This window comes from Gasterosteus aculeatus, chromosome 3 (assembly GCF_964276395.1).
Source record: "Gasterosteus aculeatus chromosome 3, fGasAcu3.hap1.1, whole genome shotgun sequence".
NCBI classification, from domain to species: domain Eukaryota; kingdom Metazoa; phylum Chordata; class Actinopteri; order Perciformes; family Gasterosteidae; genus Gasterosteus; species Gasterosteus aculeatus.
The window spans coordinates 2,842,355-2,858,715 of NC_135690.1; the positions used below are offsets into that span (position 1 = coordinate 2,842,355).

Consider the following 16,361-nt stretch of genomic DNA (forward strand, 5'->3'; position numbering starts at 1 on the left):
AGTATTAAGGCGTGTTCATTTGTTTCAGTGTGCACAAGTGTTCATAAATACAAATACAAAGAGTGATTTGGAAAAAGCACGGGTGTAAATAATGCAATTCTTGATGATGGAAATAATATCGGCGCTGCCAGACTTATACATTGTAACAAATTGCCATAAATTTACGGTGCATTTCTAACGGTATCTTACAGTATGTCATAACTGTAACATACAGTTAAATTTCCATCCCCTGCGTGTAAATTAACGGGCAATGTCATGAATAAACAGTTAAAGCTGTGAATTTACAATAATAGCAGACCACTGTAGTTCAACTGCATGTTACATATATTTTAAGAAGTGGTGGAAATACACATATAAGTCCAGTGAATCACAATCCATCTACATCTTTTGTAGGTTAATGTATGGAAGCCCACGTCAGCCACTGAAAAACAGGTCCTGTAAGTCATAATAATGAGATAGTATCTCATGAGATACAATGATGACTTTGACTTACAGGACATATACATGTAGCTTCACTTTTATCCAAAACGCCCATGGTTTGACATAATTTTATGTGGAGTGATTGGGGGTTAGGTGTCTTGCTCAGTGACACTTCAACCTGGCACAGGGAGCAGCAAGGATTCAAACCGCCAACCTTGTGCTGCACAGCACACCCTCCCCATCCCATGTGCCGCCTTCACTGTCGTTTCAGTGGCCAGAATGTAAAGATTATAAAAATGTGTATTATTCAAAGTGTTCATTACCTAAAACTCATTTGAGTGTTAATCGTGACCATTTGCTCCTGAATGTGACGTCAGACCCGTAATCTCAGTTCATCCAGAACACCTGTCAGTGCAGTTCAACATCAGAGGAGTTTCTCATTGCCTCGTCTCTCCAAGTAACGTCGGTATGTGTTATTTGCCTAGCATGATTAACATTCTCCTTCCTTACATCTTGTTGTCTTCTTTCAACAATTTTAATATTTTACCATTGACAGTGTTTCTAAATATTTAATTTTGGTTTGTTTTACAGTAGCCACTAGATTAAGGACGCCAGTCGTTTGCTGCGGTCAATTGAAAGTGTTCCATAGCGTATTGTTGCAGTTAGTTTACCTTGTTCCTAATGATTTTATGATTTGTATTATTGTAAACATGGGGCATATTTTATGTTTATGTTTTGTTCACAGTAAAATTCGGTAAAATTTACGGTAACATACAGTAATCCATTTTAAGGTAACATAGTGTAATAACCATTTACGGCATTATACCGTAAAATAACGGTAAATTCCTGGCGTCCTTGCTGCCAGTAAAATACCATTAATTTGCAGTGAAATTTTTTAGAGTGTACCGTTGGAATAGAACAGAACCACCTTTGCTTGTCATGACTTACGACTATTGCTTGAGCAAAACCTGGCTACAATCTACTGTATGCAGTCCAAAGAACATTTGAGTAAAACAAAATGAATAATGGGCATGTCATGACGAAGGCTTACGCTGTCTCCTTAAAACACAGAAAGAGCTCATTGACTTGTCTTGCTAATGGAAACATTAGCAGACACTGACTTGAATGATTATTTGTTGCAGCAGTGTCCCTTCTCTCCTCCTACACATGACAGGCTTCATAAGGTGCTGTGCAGTCCAAGCAGGTGTTTATGCATTAAGCTGGATATGCAGCTGATTTATTAAAACCTTCTCATGCCAACCACATCTCTGATAACAGGACCTTTATTGAAAAAGACAGAACTTAATTACCGTAACCACCTTTGTGTGATTGCATTGATCCCCCCCTGTGGTTGACCAAGTCAGCAGGGGTCTCCCGGGGAAATGACCCTGAGGGGACATGAGCCATCACAAGATGAGAGAAATAACTTTGGAGTAGAGGGCCAAAATAAGCAGTGTCGTAAAGTAGTGAGACAATGGACGGACAGAAGAAGACCTCCTATGGGGACCTGAATCATATGACGGGCTTAAGTTTACTTTCCTACTCATATAAATTGCAAGACAATATAAACTCCACTAACGACTTGGTCCTCACCGGGATCATTCTCGAAAAGGTCTGTTCCCAGTCATCAATTTATTATATTTGAAAAAATCAAGAGACATGTTGTCAATTCGCTATAGCTTTTATTAGATAATTTATGATGTCTCCATTATTTAACTTCACCACAATAACACAGTGGGCATTTATCTCCACTTAGTGTTGTTTTAAGAGGCGACACTGGTCTCAGGAGTTAAAATCCATCCCTTTCAGGTTTCTCAAAGGGACTCCTTCACTTGGTCATCCAGTCGGTGAGTAATGCCACTTAAATGCCACCGTGACAAAATCATGAGAAAAAAAAGAGGGGTGGCAGACTTCCACCGGGAGCCACAGGCAACACTGTGTCTGGGGCAGGGGGCTTCATTTCACAGGCACTGCAGGGCTTAAAGTTGAAGATTACTTTGAAATCTGCATCCCCTACCATCAAACTCTGGCGCTGGAGAGCCCGCCCTCCCTCCTCCCTCCAGCCGTCACTCCTTCTCCCGGAAAAATGAAAAGCTGTTGCCACAGAGCAGGGGATGAGTTGGGCAGAGCAGATCCTCTTTGATGACAGAGAAGGATCCCTTTGTTCCCTAATCCTCATCCCCCCACCCCCACCCCCCCTCCCCCTCTCACCCTTCGTATAAATCCAACCGGACGTCAAAGGGCTTCATAACCAGCTAGGGGCTCAAAAGTAAATAGTGTAGTTGTTTTACTTTGAAATAAATTACATGTGATAGGGATGTCCTGTCAAGACAACTCTGTCAAAAGATATTCACTACAAGTCTTCTAATTGTGGTCCTTTCAGTGTTAGGAAGTCTAGTTGAGAGCCATAAGAACTTAAAAGAAGCATATCATCACGAAAAATACCCTAACAAGTCACATGACACTGGTCAGCGCTTGGGATAGGTGGATCCTGAGAGAGCATATCAGCCAATGTGCGTGCTGTCGGGGTGCATGGGTCACCCAGAGACAGAAGTTCAGGATACATTTCCTTTCTTCCTTTTCCTTTTAGTGTGTGCAAAGTGTGTCCTTGTGTAATTATCAGATTGGACACAGGAATTTCACAGAGGAGATGAAAGTGTTCTCTTTGCTTATAACATCTGCCCTCCGATGGTTTGTGTCCTAATCAAGAAGACCTCAAACATAGCCCGAGGAGAGCGATTATCACCACTTTGTATAAGCGCTCTGGCTCGGCCATGTGATCACATGATGGTGTGAATGGTGTGCATCTAAGAGGAGGAAAAAGCATGAACTTGTGTGTTTGCATGCATGTTTTGGGGAAATTCACAGACATATGGCCTAACAGGCATGAAAAACACTCAAAAGACCCATGAGAAGGGATCAGTGTCCAGGGTTGAAGGGTCAAACATGACTTACCTAGCCCTGTCACTTTTATTTTGTTGGTCTTTAGACGTCAAAGAAGACTTTACTTTGTCGTGAAGTGTTGGATCTCCTCTTTGTCAAGTTTAAATGACATTAAGATAGATTGCGGTGCAAAGCCCTTACAGTAGAAATGTACAACGACTCCCTCGAGTGTATAAATGTGGAATTGCATAAAATTAAACAACGGACTGTTTCACCTTTTTCAATTTTTAAATGAAATATGAAATATATAAAAATTCTGTTTGTTGCTTCTTCTTTTTTTAGATCTCAGACTTCTGCGGTCACTCATATAAAAAGTAGTTTGTTTGTAATTTGCACATGTCCGCCGCAGGTCCACACTCACTCACACACACAATAAACCAACCAAGAGATATTTTAAGGTTGAGTATTGTTTAAATATAATGGCCATACTAGTTTCAACACCAGTTGTCAGATATTTTTGGTATGCGCTTCTTTTGCGTTTGTTATTAGATCTGGATTAGAAAGGAAGCAAGACCAGAAGAAGCGTTCACCACATCGGAATTTTACAATAGAATTGAGCGACAGTGGTCCAGATACTTTCACATCCTCTGAATTAGTTACTCTTGTATTTGTTATTGTTTGATTATGTTAAACACAACACGCCTACTGGTAGAAAGGTTATTGCAAGCACTAAATGCTGGTGTGGGATAGAGTTGGGTATTACAAAGATGAGGAAAACATAAATTAGCACCACCTAAATGATAAATGTATTGCATTGGCAACATGTGTATGTCGGCTCTCTAGTCCCACTTTTGCCAGGGTCAATGAGGGCAATGTCGCTGCTGTGCTCAGCAATGAATAAAGCTACAATTTAGGTCTAGTGAGAAACTGAACTTAATGCCAACAGTGAAATTTATTACATAGCTGACGCTTTTATCCAAAGCGACTTACATTACACTTTAAACCCATGGCTTTTTAAAAATATTTTGCCCAGGGAGCAATTAGGGTTTAGGCGTCTTGCTCAGGGACACTTCGACTTGAGACATGGGGAAGCCGGGACTCGAACCACCAACCTTGCAGTTCCCAGCGCACCCACACTTATTAAAGTCTGACGCTCTTTAAGACTATTCATTTACTCTTCAAAAGAACGTTTAATCTCATCTCAACTAATAATATTTTAATATCCATCCATCCATCCATTGTCTAACCGCTTATCCTGCACACAGGGTCGCGGGGGGGCTGGAGTCCATCCCAGCCAACTTCGGGCGATAGACAGGGTACACCCTGGATTGGTCGCCAGCCAATCGCAGGGCTACACAGAGACGCACAACCATTCACACTCACATTCACACAACTACGGACAATTTAGATTCACCAATTAACCTGATCCCCAGAGCATGTCTTTGGACTGTGGGAGGAAGCCGGAGAACCCGGAGAGAACCCACGCAGACACGGGGAGAACATGCAGACTCCACACAGAAAGGCCACTGGGTGGAATCGAACCCAGGACCTTCTTGCTGTGAGGCAACGGTGCTAACCACCACGCCACCGTGCCGCCCATATTTTAATATATCTGATCTAATTCTATTGATCTTTTTTGGATCACGTCTGGTGGTTGAAGCAAACACTAATTGGAGCTGAATCAAATAATACTTTGTTTGTAGTAGGCCTATTGGTATTTTAAATAAACGTGTTTGACACTTTTGTTTTTTATGTCGACGTCTTTATTTCTGTAATGTTGACCCTCATTCATTAGAAAAAAAATAATTATACAATATTTTATATGATATGAACCTATGTATCCTTTCTCTATTTCAGTCCCTTTAATCTGACATTGTTTTACGGTTTTTGAAAGGAAGCTACAGCGCAGCAGCTTTCTGCAGTTTTTCACGGCTGGTTAATTAGCCATTAAATCATATGATGTAACCAATACTGTATCGACCATCGCTGCGGTACATTAAGCTTACAGACTAGTCGCTACGGCTCGCTAGGCAACACACTAGCACATAAATACAAGGTACGGGCGACACATTCAGAGGTTCCCGTGTCCGGTCGCGAGAAATGACGCCCCAGACTCTCGTGACCGCTGGTAACCTCGCTCCGCCGCTCTAAGCACGCGCCACCTCAGCGCTCCAATCGCTGATGGAGAAGTGTCCTGACGTCATTTCCCAGCTTCCGGGCTGTTAGCATTGGCCAGGAGACGCTCAATTTTAGAATTTCCCTTAATTTTACGTACGTTTCATAACAGACGGGCAGTTCTGATTTAATAGCAAGCGCATCCTGCTAATAGAATATATCAGCATAATGTCAGATTACTGGTTGCAGGGATAAGGACACGCAAATCAACGCCGGCCGGCAACGACGCAGGCGGCTGAGAAAAGAGGTAAGACTGTACTGCTGCGTGTGCGCTCTGCAGATGTGAAAGAGAGTCACCGGTTTCCCCCCCCCCCCAAAAAAACCCATCACGTTGTCTCTAATGTGCCAGATGTTACCGTGCAATCACATCCGAGTCCCGCCTCTCGATTCTGAACTGCATTTCGGTGATGTGGCTGATGTGTACGACGCCAGCAGCGGGCCAACAACAGCCGCAGCGGTTAGCCGCGCAGCCCTGAATGCTAGCTGCCCATGCTAGCTGCTAGCGCGTCTTCAAGCTGTCCGCTGGAAACGCATTCGGCGTAGTGATGCGTGTCCTGCTGTTAGCTGGTGACTAGAGGACGCGTGCCGCGGTCATATTACCCGCGTGTGTTTGATCGCAATCACACTTACGATTGTTGTAACAGTGTAACAGTGCTGCGCTACGAGCGTCCTACGTTGGTATCTACCGCGGATGTAAGATAACGACACACCATTCAAAACATGGGGGTTCCAAGCGCGAATCGAGTGCTTGTCAAAGGGACGAAGATATATTGGTATTATACAGGTTAATAACATGTATTCATCCGATTGAACGATGTAAGTTAAGTTATTATATGATGTATATTAATTATATGATGTAGGGAATGCGTCATACAATCACAAGATAATTTAGCATTATCCTGTTTTCCCAATTTTCATTTAGTGTTTTAAAATATATGACATGTCGAATTATTACTCTGATAAATTCATTGAAGGCTTAAATGTGTGTATGGTTTTGTGGTGCTCTTTATCGGAATGTGTAGCAACACAGAAATGTTGGTCCATTATTATCCCATTAGCTTTTTGTCGTTTTCATCTTGTGGCACATGCTGTTGGAATAGTTGTTAGGAGCAAGTGTGTCCACCTCATTTAAATGACAGCAGCCAGCCAGTGAATCCTACAGCGTTAAACAGTGTTGTTTTTTTAAGCCACCTGTCTTTGGCTGCTATGTTTCCGTCAACAGAATTGTGTCAGTTGGTTTGTGGAACTTGATTTGCCTGTGAGACCAGGACAGTTCATGCAACGTTCATTTAAGTGCTGGATGGTAAAACACACACACACACACACACACAGTTTGTGTGAATAGACACGGGGAGTACTCTCTGATTGCATCCACATCCACGTGCACACATAAACATGCTTCATTGGAAGGTGAGAGGCGATTTATTGATTTCGTGCTGTAGAACACTATATATTGGCCATAGTGTCACGGTGGTTGAGTGTGTGAGACGAGCGTGGTGCATTGCAGGTGATCGTCGCTGGGTGCCGATTCACCCTCTAACTGAAGTCAAACGTCTGCACACACTTCTCCTTTTACCACGGACATGTACAATGTTATTGGATAAACTATTTGTTTGTCTCAATAAGAGCTTTTTTAATAAGTCGCTAAGCATGTATTATTACACATTGGTATTTGGGTCTTTTTTTTTTTTGTATCAATAACACCAGGAGCGGCCCGCCTCGTCGGCAAGTGTTAGATTCTTCTGCGTTCTGTCACTTCAGCCGGCCATGACCTCTTGTTTTAAGCAGCAGCCTGAGTCACTGTCGCTAGTTGTGGCGTCCTCAGACTCCTTGCAAACTACACCGTGGCCATGAGGGTGCTAAAAATAGCTGAGCTCGGGGAGAAAATCTAAAAATACAAAATCAGCCAATCAACTAGTAAGCGTTTTACTTAAGGATGAGATTATTAATGCCAGAATATCTGGTGAGATGTGACCGACAGTCGGTCTAAGAATAGACCGAAACGGTCTTTAGGCCAGCAGGGATTCATTTACAAGGAGGCAACAGCACACTTTAGATTCTCCGTCATACTGCCGGATGTCCTGATGCATCATTTTACACCAGACCGTACTTCTAATATTTCCCTCTGCGTTTCTGTGTTGCAGTTCTGGTTGAAATCCACCGCCTGCGACCTTCAGCCACAGCGGTCGGAGCACTGAGCCATCGGTGAGATCACTGCAGGTCTGCTCGGATTCTTCTCCGGCACCGCCGTCTTCCCCCAAAACATGAAGTTGAAGGAGGACGTGAACCCCGTGCTGCTGCAGGTCTTCCGCTCCGTCGTCTGGGTGTACTCGGTCATCACCTTCATACCCTGGTACTTCTTCTCGGGAGCCGGTGGCAACTTGGAACGAGCTCGCCGCATCAAGGCCAGCTCCATTAGCGGACACCCGGCGGGGCCTTACAGGGCCGTCAACAGCCAGGAGAAGCTGTCGGCGTGGCTGCACCCCAGCGTGGACTCCCTGGACAAAATATTTGAATATGCCGCAAGTCGGTTTCCAAAGAGAGACTGTCTGGGAACGAGGGAGGTGCTGAGTGAGGAGGACGAGCTCCAGCCCAACGGCAAGGTCTTCAAGAAGGTGAGAGTCAGTCCCTTGGTTGTAGGTGTAGAACGGGGAAGCTTGAAGTGAATCTGTGGGATTACTGGATGTTTGCCAGCGAGCGTTGGGCTGACGCAGATGTCTGCCACTGTGCACAGTGGGAGGAATGTGGCAGGAAGAGCAGCACTGTGACGGGGGCCTTTTTTCCTCATCGGCAGCTGTTGTAGCTTCGAAAGCCCCGTAGGTGTCGCCAACTGTCAGCATATGAAGGATGATGTCAGGCAACAGGCGACGTCTTTCAGATCCAACCGACATTTGCCTTTTTCATTATACTGTGGCACAGAGAAACAGTGCTCATATCAGCCCATCAATGTAAATACAATTGGTTCCCAAGAATCATTGAATCATTGACTTACTGCAGAGAAGATTCTCTGAATCTACCCGACCTGAACAGTGTATTTGCAGACCTCAGTTTTCATGTTGTTTTTTGTGTCATGTTGGGAAATGAATCCTGAAGATTGCATATATAACCTCTGTATCTTTTTAGGTGATACTCGGAAACTACAACTGGCTGTCATACGAGGAAACCTACGAGGCGTCAAAGAGTTTCGGCAGCGGCCTGGCGGCGCTCGGCCAGAGGCCCAAGTGCAACATCGCCATCTTCTGTGAGACCAGAGCGGAGTGGGTGGTAGCGGCGCAAGCCTGCTTCATGTACAACTTTCCACGTAAGTGGCAAGGGAGACCAGTAAATGTGTATCCATCCAAATCCCCGACCCGCGGTCCAGGACTTGAGACCAACCAAACTGGCTTTGAATTCGACAGTTGTGACCCTGTACTCCACCCTCGGACCCACGGCCATCGCCCACGGCCTGAACGAGACGGAGATCACGCACATCATCACGAGCAAAGACCTGCTCCAGAGCCGCCTCAAGGTACCCGCTCGACCGCCCTCATCCGTCTCCGGGATGCACTTATACTTCTCTGAATTGGAGGGTGTTTGTTTGTTTGTTTGTGTGTGTGTGTTGGTACTATTTGCACTAATACTTCTCGTTTTTCGATTCTTCTCGATCGCCTTGCCGCCGGCCTCCCACACCCAACTCCACGTGCCAGGCGATAGTGTGCGACGTGCCGAGACTGCAATATATCATTTTAGTCGACAGTAAACTGACGAGCTGTCCAAGCGTTCCCAGAGGCATCATGGTCTACAACATGGATGCTGTGAAGGCGATGGGATCCAGGCCCGACAGCAGTGAGTGTTTAAACATTTTGATTAAAAAGCTTTTCTGATTTTGTCACGGAAATGGGAGCACGCTGATGGGGGGCTTAATGAAAAGCCAACACCCTGATGATTAATTGGAGTGCTGTGCTGTGCATGAGTCAGGAAGAGGTCAAAAAGCATTCTCCAGACAACGACGTTGGTCGACATTTTAGGAAAATTGGTGGAAACAGAAGTTAGGGTTACATAACAATAATCTCCTGAGCTACTTTTAGAATTTCTATCTGACCGTATTTAATGAAGACAATGCTGGAATTTTTTGATAGATAAGGTACTGCAAAATGACGACAATATATAACATACATGTGAATCATTTGTGTCCTTCACAATCACGTAGAAAACAGAAACCACATTTGATTGCAATTATTTGCACTGTACATTTCTGTAAATTGGTAAAAAAAAAGGTGCTAAATCCTCTGCAGCTTTACCGACAATTGGTTAATAAATATGTAGCTTTTTCAATGTGAGAATTTGCTGCTTTTTAGGGGGGTTTTTTATTTAAGATTGTCTTTGCTTCTTTATGGGTTTTTTGAGCAACACAAGCATTTGGGTCTTCATGGCTCTCTGACGATTTAAAGATTAAATGATAAATTGAGAAAAATAGCATAGTAGTGACATATTCAGATCCCGTCATAGCATACAGCTTTTTGAAATCATCTTTTTACAGATCTGTACTTGAGACTTCTTCTCACACACACACACACACACACACACATATATATATTAATCGAATGAATAATGTTGATGACTATGTGATCCGTTTCACCCCTCTGCCTGTCCAGTGGCGGTAGACCGCAGAAAGCCAGAGTCCTCGGACATCGCGGTCATCATGTACACCAGCGGCTCCACGGGGATCCCCAAGGGCGTCATGATCTCCCACGGCAACATCATTGCCGGCATCACTGGCATGGCGGAGCGACTCCCAAATCTCAAGTACGCCAATTCTAGAGTACCCCTCCCCTCTTTCTGCAACCTACCAAATATCTCTGCTTCCGAATATACGCACAATATTGCCATTTCTGTTTCTACTGTGGAAATTAACCCGCAACATTTGTCTGTGCCGGCAGTGAAACAGACACATATATCGGCTACCTGCCGTTGGCGCACGTTTTGGAGCTGAGCGCGGAACTTGTGTGCATCTCTCACGGCTGTCGCATCGGCTACTCCTCCCCCCAGACTCTAGCCGACCAGGTCAGTGTATAAAAGTACACACACACACACACACACACAAACTCCCCGTGGGCAGTGATGTGTGCTGTGTCTGAATTGAATGTGTTGCGCAGTTACTCTGGGTATGAGTGCGCACGTGGCCTCACCAGAAGGTGTCAGTACGCAATAAGAAGTGAGGGTACTCACGACGAGCCGATTCAGGCACTAAGGGGCACAGTTATTGCTGCTATGGTGCTGTCTATACAGCTGCCATGGAAAATAGCCAGCGTGTATTTTGGCTTTTTACATTGTCGTCTAAAAAATGTCACTAGACGCTAGTTAAATTTAGATTCCATTCAGTATTGCTTAGATGTTTTTGATTTTTTGTTTTCAGTCTACCAAGATAAAGAAGGGCAGTAAAGGGGATACCAGTGTGCTGAAACCTACTCTCATGGCTGCTGTACCAGTAAGTCTTTATTCATCACTTCAAAAAACCAATCAGATTATGTCTGTAACATGGCCTCAAATTTAATTTTCTAACATTATTTCTGAACTACAGTCGGACCACCAAATAACATAGTTATATACTGAGTATACACTCCAAATGTCAGAAGTGTAACTCGGGGTTTTCCCACCTGATGCGTTTAGGAGATCATGGATCGAATCTACAAGAATGTGATGACCAAAGTAGAGGAGATGAGCAAACTCCAGAAGACGCTCTTTGTGCTGGCTTACAACTACAAGATGGAGCAGATCTCCAAAGGCTACAGCACGCCGCTGTGTGACAGGTGAAACACGCATCATAAACACAAGGAGTATCAGCCTCTGTTACTACTTGGCTAAACAAATAATAAAAAACCTTGTGTGAATTCCTGTCAACACTGAGTCTGCAGTTCATTCAGAAATGGCTTTTTATTTATTTTGTTGTTGCTGGAATCGCCGGCGCCCTTCACTCATCTTGTCTCCGGCGCGCGCTTTCACAGTCTGGTGTTCAAGCGGGTGCGCGCGCTCCTCGGGGGGAACATGCGGGTGCTGCTCTCGGGTGGAGCGCCGCTCTCGGCCGCCACGCAGCACTTCATGAACATCTGCCTGTGCTGCCCCGTGGGGCAGGGCTACGGCCTGACGGAGACCTGTGGAGCCGGCACCATCAGTGAGAGTAAGGGAGTGGATTCCAATGTCAAACAGTGGTGGTTTTTTTGGCCCCCCCATCCTCTTTCCCCTATAAATGAGTTGATTTGTACACATTACCAATTTTTTTTTAAACAGGAGTCTCTGCTGCTCTCTGGGTTTTTTTTCTTATTATTTTGCAGTTTGGGACTACAGCACAGGGCGGGTCGGTGCTCCACTCATTTGCTCCGAGATTACGCTGAAGGACTGGGAGGAGGGTGAGTCGATGGGCGGCAACAACCCAACAGAGAAGGCGACAAATGATGCGTCGATGTGGTGATAATTGAGGTCTGTGCACCCCCCCAGGTGGATACTACAGCACGGACAAGCCCAACCCACGGGGGGAAATTGTGATCGGCGGCCCGAATGTAACGATGGGTTACTACAAGAAGGAGTCCCGGAACCGCGAGGACTTTTACGTGGACGAGCACGGCCAGAGATGGTTCTGCACCGGGGACATCGGGGAGATCCACTCTGACGGATGCCTTAAGATCATCGGTACAACATGAATCAAACGCGTGCATGTGTGCTGCACGAGCGTGTAACGTGTATGAGGAGTGTGACGTGTGAACCCCCCCCTCCCTCCCCCTACACACCCCACACACACACTTCCACAGATCGCAAGAAGGACCTGGTGAAATTGCAGGCAGGCGAGTATGTCTCTCTTGGAAAAGTGGAGGCTGTCTTGAAGAACTGCTCACTCATAGACAACATCTGTGCGTATGCCAACAGGTAAAATCACACACATCACAGCCAGTGTCCTTTCTCACGTTCTATCTTGTTTTTTTTCTCTCTTGCTAACGGTGATTAAGATGTAAACTTGCAGACTCTTGTGCGCCCTATTCTTTAGTGACCAGTCGTACGTGATAAGCTTCGTGGTGCCCAACCACAAGCAGCTGATGGTGCTGGCGGAGCAGATGCAGCTGAAGGGCACACGGGAGGAGATCTGCAACAACGCCCAGATGGAGAAAGAGGTCCTGCGCATCATCACGGAGGCGGCCGTCTCAGGTAGGGAGACAAAGGCCGTGCGTGCTCTCTCTGTTCATTTTCACTGTGCCGTTGCACACTGAGAAGAGGTGTCAATGAAGCCTCGGAAGAACCCAGAGTGGTGGCGCTCTCAGTCATAACCTGCGAGGCAGACGGCGTCAGACTTGCACCAGTTATTGCACTTGTCGATGTCACCCTAACGTGTGATTCTGCTCTCCCCCACAACCAGCGAAAATGGAGCGATTTGAGATCCCCAAGAAGATCCGACTGAGCGCCGAGCCCTGGACGCCAGAGACCGGGCTGGTCACTGACGCATTCAAACTGAAACGCAAGGAGCTCAAATCGCACTACCAAGACGACATAGAGCGGATGTACGGAGGAAAATAACGCACCCGAATACACTCCAGGCAACATGTATATATCCCTGCGCAACATACAGAAGGAGCCACTATACTTACAAATTACTACAGACACATAGGAGCATCTCATGCACCTCCGCTTCCCTAACACCAGCTTCGATCCAAAGAGGGGGGCGGCCTCTTTTGACCACGGGGGTGTCGCACAAAGTAAACTTTCACATGACTCGAAGTGAAGCAAATGTCTGATGCAGATATACATCAAGCCTATGTCAACGTCCCCCCTTTGCCCGCTCCCCCCATTTGTTTTGGAGTCTTCCTTCAGTTCAGATGGTCGCGTACGTGTAGTGGCAGGTAGCTGGCAGGGAAATGGGCTTGCATGGTCCCGATGGACGTGTCCCTCTGTGCTTTAAGTGGGTGTTAGGTTGTAATCAATGCAGGGATATTTTCTTTCTTTCTTTCTCCTTCCATGTTTTCTTCAGGTTTGGTTTGTCAGCTTTGAAACCATTTGAGTGTTTTTGTGTGTGAAGATCAGTGTTGCAAAGCCATGAGAGATTGAGCATCAAGATGTTTTTTTAATGACATTTTCCAATGTTATTTTATGTTTTAACATTCTGAGTCTTTCATTTCCTGTTTTTTTTTATTGCCAATTTGTTTATGCTAATTTACTTTAAGCTTTTTATTGTCTTTTCGTGTCCCAAAGTTTCTTCATTTTATTGTTTCCATCCCTGCTCCCCCCCCCTTGTCGCCCACTACTCCCGGATGCGTCCTGACTTGTGTCTCATGATTACTGGTTGGTTCACTGACGAACCGTAGCCCTGCTGCGTATTCCTCCTGTCGTGACCAATATCCTGTATGGACGTCTACAAAGGAACTTTTCCCACCTTGTTACACTAGTTTGCCCAGTTACATTTTGGCGCAACTGTACATGTTTTACTTTTTTTTTTGCGCCATATGTCTACTTACTGTTACTTTTGTCTTTTTTTTATACTTATGAGTATGAACTACAAAATGAATGTGCAATATTTATACACAAATTTTAAGTATCTAAGAAGGAAAAGAAACTGGCCTATAGCGATGCCTCCGTAGTGTTGAATGTTTAGGCCTTTTGCCCAATAGGCACGGGATTAACGAAGAGGGTGGTAGAGAGACACTGATGCAGCCCGTGTGAACATGCTGTGCTTAACAATGTAAAGTCCTTAAATATTATGCTTTTTAATAAGACCGTAAAGTAGAGAAAAAATACTTGACATCGAAGAAATTGATGCATGATAAAAAAAGAACGTAACGCCTAGTTATTATACATGTGTGTGAGAGGGAAATAAGGGGATCACACTCCAGTCGAGACAACTGAGGACATTCCTTATAAATCGGCTCCCTATTGACCTGTTTGTGTATAACGTAAATTCACCGGACCTCGTAAAGAGAAGATAACACTTCATTTGGTTTTGCTGTATGATAATGTATGTGCTATGTATATAAAAGGGTGAACTGCCATTCATTTGATCCCCCATATAACACACACATTAATTACTGTCTTTAAAAAAAAATCAGTGGCGATATTCTGTTCAGTTAATGAGCAGATTATTCTTATTAATTTTTTGGGCAGTGGTCTCCCACTGAAGACCCTTAGCAATAATAAAAATACAATCAGGTACTCTAACTTTTCCTCTAGCCAGATGTCTACTATCTCAATGGGGTCACTTTAGCATTAATAATTGACAGTATCATATTGCCATTCTTACCTCTTTTTCTTTTTTTAATCGAGTTTCTTTTTCCTGACATTTCAGTGGAAAGCAGCGTGCTGCTTTTCATCTTTCTCACTAGAGGTGGCAAGTTGCCTCTGAACGCACACACAGGCTGTCTTCAGAGGTCCTAAGAATGGGAAGAACTCCCCGTGTTTTGATGGCACACAAGGGCGTGCACCGCTACATCCATTTTTAACCAACGGCGAGACAAAGAGTGGGTGGTGCAAAGACCACTTGTGTTGTTCTCCCTCGCTCGAAAACAGACCGAGATGGGAGTTGATCAATGATTCAAGTTCATTCAAACTACCAATATATTGTACAGGTGTGTACAAGTCTCCTGTTGATATATTTAATGACCTCTGTTTAGGACGAGTTTTTGGGGTCTCCTTGTTTTGTGTGGTCAATGGGTCCCGGCTGCCGGGCTATTGCAAGTGTTTACTTCCTTATTTATTCGTGAGTTGGCCTTGACAATTCTGAAATAAATCCAATAAAGAACGGTGTTGTAATTACTGCTGGTATTTGTGTGTTTTTGAGCTGCGTTCAACGCCTGATCAACGCAATCTGCGCGGCACGACGTGTGACTGATCGGATCGGCAGCTTGATTAGAATCCTGAAACCAGTTTCTATGGCAACAAGAGGCCAGCGTGTCTCTGAATGGGTGTTTGAGTGAATGTGGTTTGTGAAAGAGTTGTGTGGTTTGCGGATGCGTATGGAACATGCAGTCCTTAGAGTCAACATTCAATCAGCGGTGATTCTTTTCAAATCCTTTCCAGGCAGAGTAGCTGACTGTATCGTTGTTGATATTGTTGATCTATAAGATAAGTGAAAACATTGGCCATCCCAGTTTTCAAAAGACGAATCGGAACCTACACAGTATTTGAGAAGGAAAACATAAGAGATCAACCAGCCTCTCAAACAAAATCCCACTAAAAACACAGGGTTTTGTTTGATTTCAAATGAAATGCAAAAGCGGCACAAAAGAGTAGCCGTGAGACCATCGAGACATGAGCGATTCTTCTAGCCTCTCCTCTCCTGTCCTCCTGTCCTCCTCTCCTCTCCTCTCCTCTCCTCTCCTCCGTTCCTTCCATCCAACCCTATGGGACTGGAGAGTGCGTCAGAGGCATAATGCTCCCTTCATTAGCCAACCGGTTCTGACGCAGACACACACACACTGAGTTCCTCTGCCACAGAGACAACAACAACAGCACCAAGCAGCCAGCAACTGTGAAGGACATCTTCCATATTGTTAGTTGTGTGTGTGTGCGTGTGCATATCTCCCTCTCTGTGATTGTCTTTGCTCTCCGACCCTTTACTTTTTCTGTCTGTTTCTCTCTCGCTCTCTCTCTCTCTCTCTCTCTCTCTCTCTCTCTCTTCCCCTCGCACCTTCCTCCCTCTTCCTCGCTACTTATGACTCAGAAGTGCGCAAAAACTTTTATCTGTGGTTGTGCTTTTATATATGTGCACATCCCTGTGTGGGCCAATAGACCATTTGTAGTTTACCTAAGGATGAGAGGAGCTGAACCGGATCTGCGTCATCACTGTGGAAAGGTGGGTGACAGAGAACATATAATAAGTATATCTGAGGCTGAGAGACGGTGGTTCAACGAGGACTGGGACTGAGATA

At 44.9% G+C, this 16,361-nt stretch overlaps 1 protein-coding gene across 1 annotated transcript; it reads left to right on the forward strand.

Annotated features, from left to right (window-relative positions):
- Positions 1 to 5,448: 5,448 nt before the first annotated feature.
- On the forward strand, positions 5,449 to 15,246 carry acsl3b (acyl-CoA synthetase long chain family member 3b). The gene is made up of 15 exons (XM_040171277.2): positions 5,449 to 5,725; positions 7,623 to 8,093; positions 8,602 to 8,779; positions 8,877 to 8,986; positions 9,165 to 9,303; positions 10,113 to 10,263; positions 10,398 to 10,521; positions 10,874 to 10,945; positions 11,128 to 11,267; positions 11,463 to 11,635; positions 11,790 to 11,864; positions 11,953 to 12,144; positions 12,264 to 12,378; positions 12,497 to 12,654; positions 12,863 to 15,246. The coding sequence occupies exons 2-15, from the start codon at positions 7,743 to 7,745 to the stop codon at positions 13,018 to 13,020; spliced, it is 2,136 nt and encodes a 711-aa protein (XP_040027211.1). The 5' UTR covers positions 5,449 to 5,725; positions 7,623 to 7,742; the 3' UTR covers positions 13,021 to 15,246.
- The last annotated feature ends 1,115 nt before the right edge of the window (positions 15,247 to 16,361 follow it).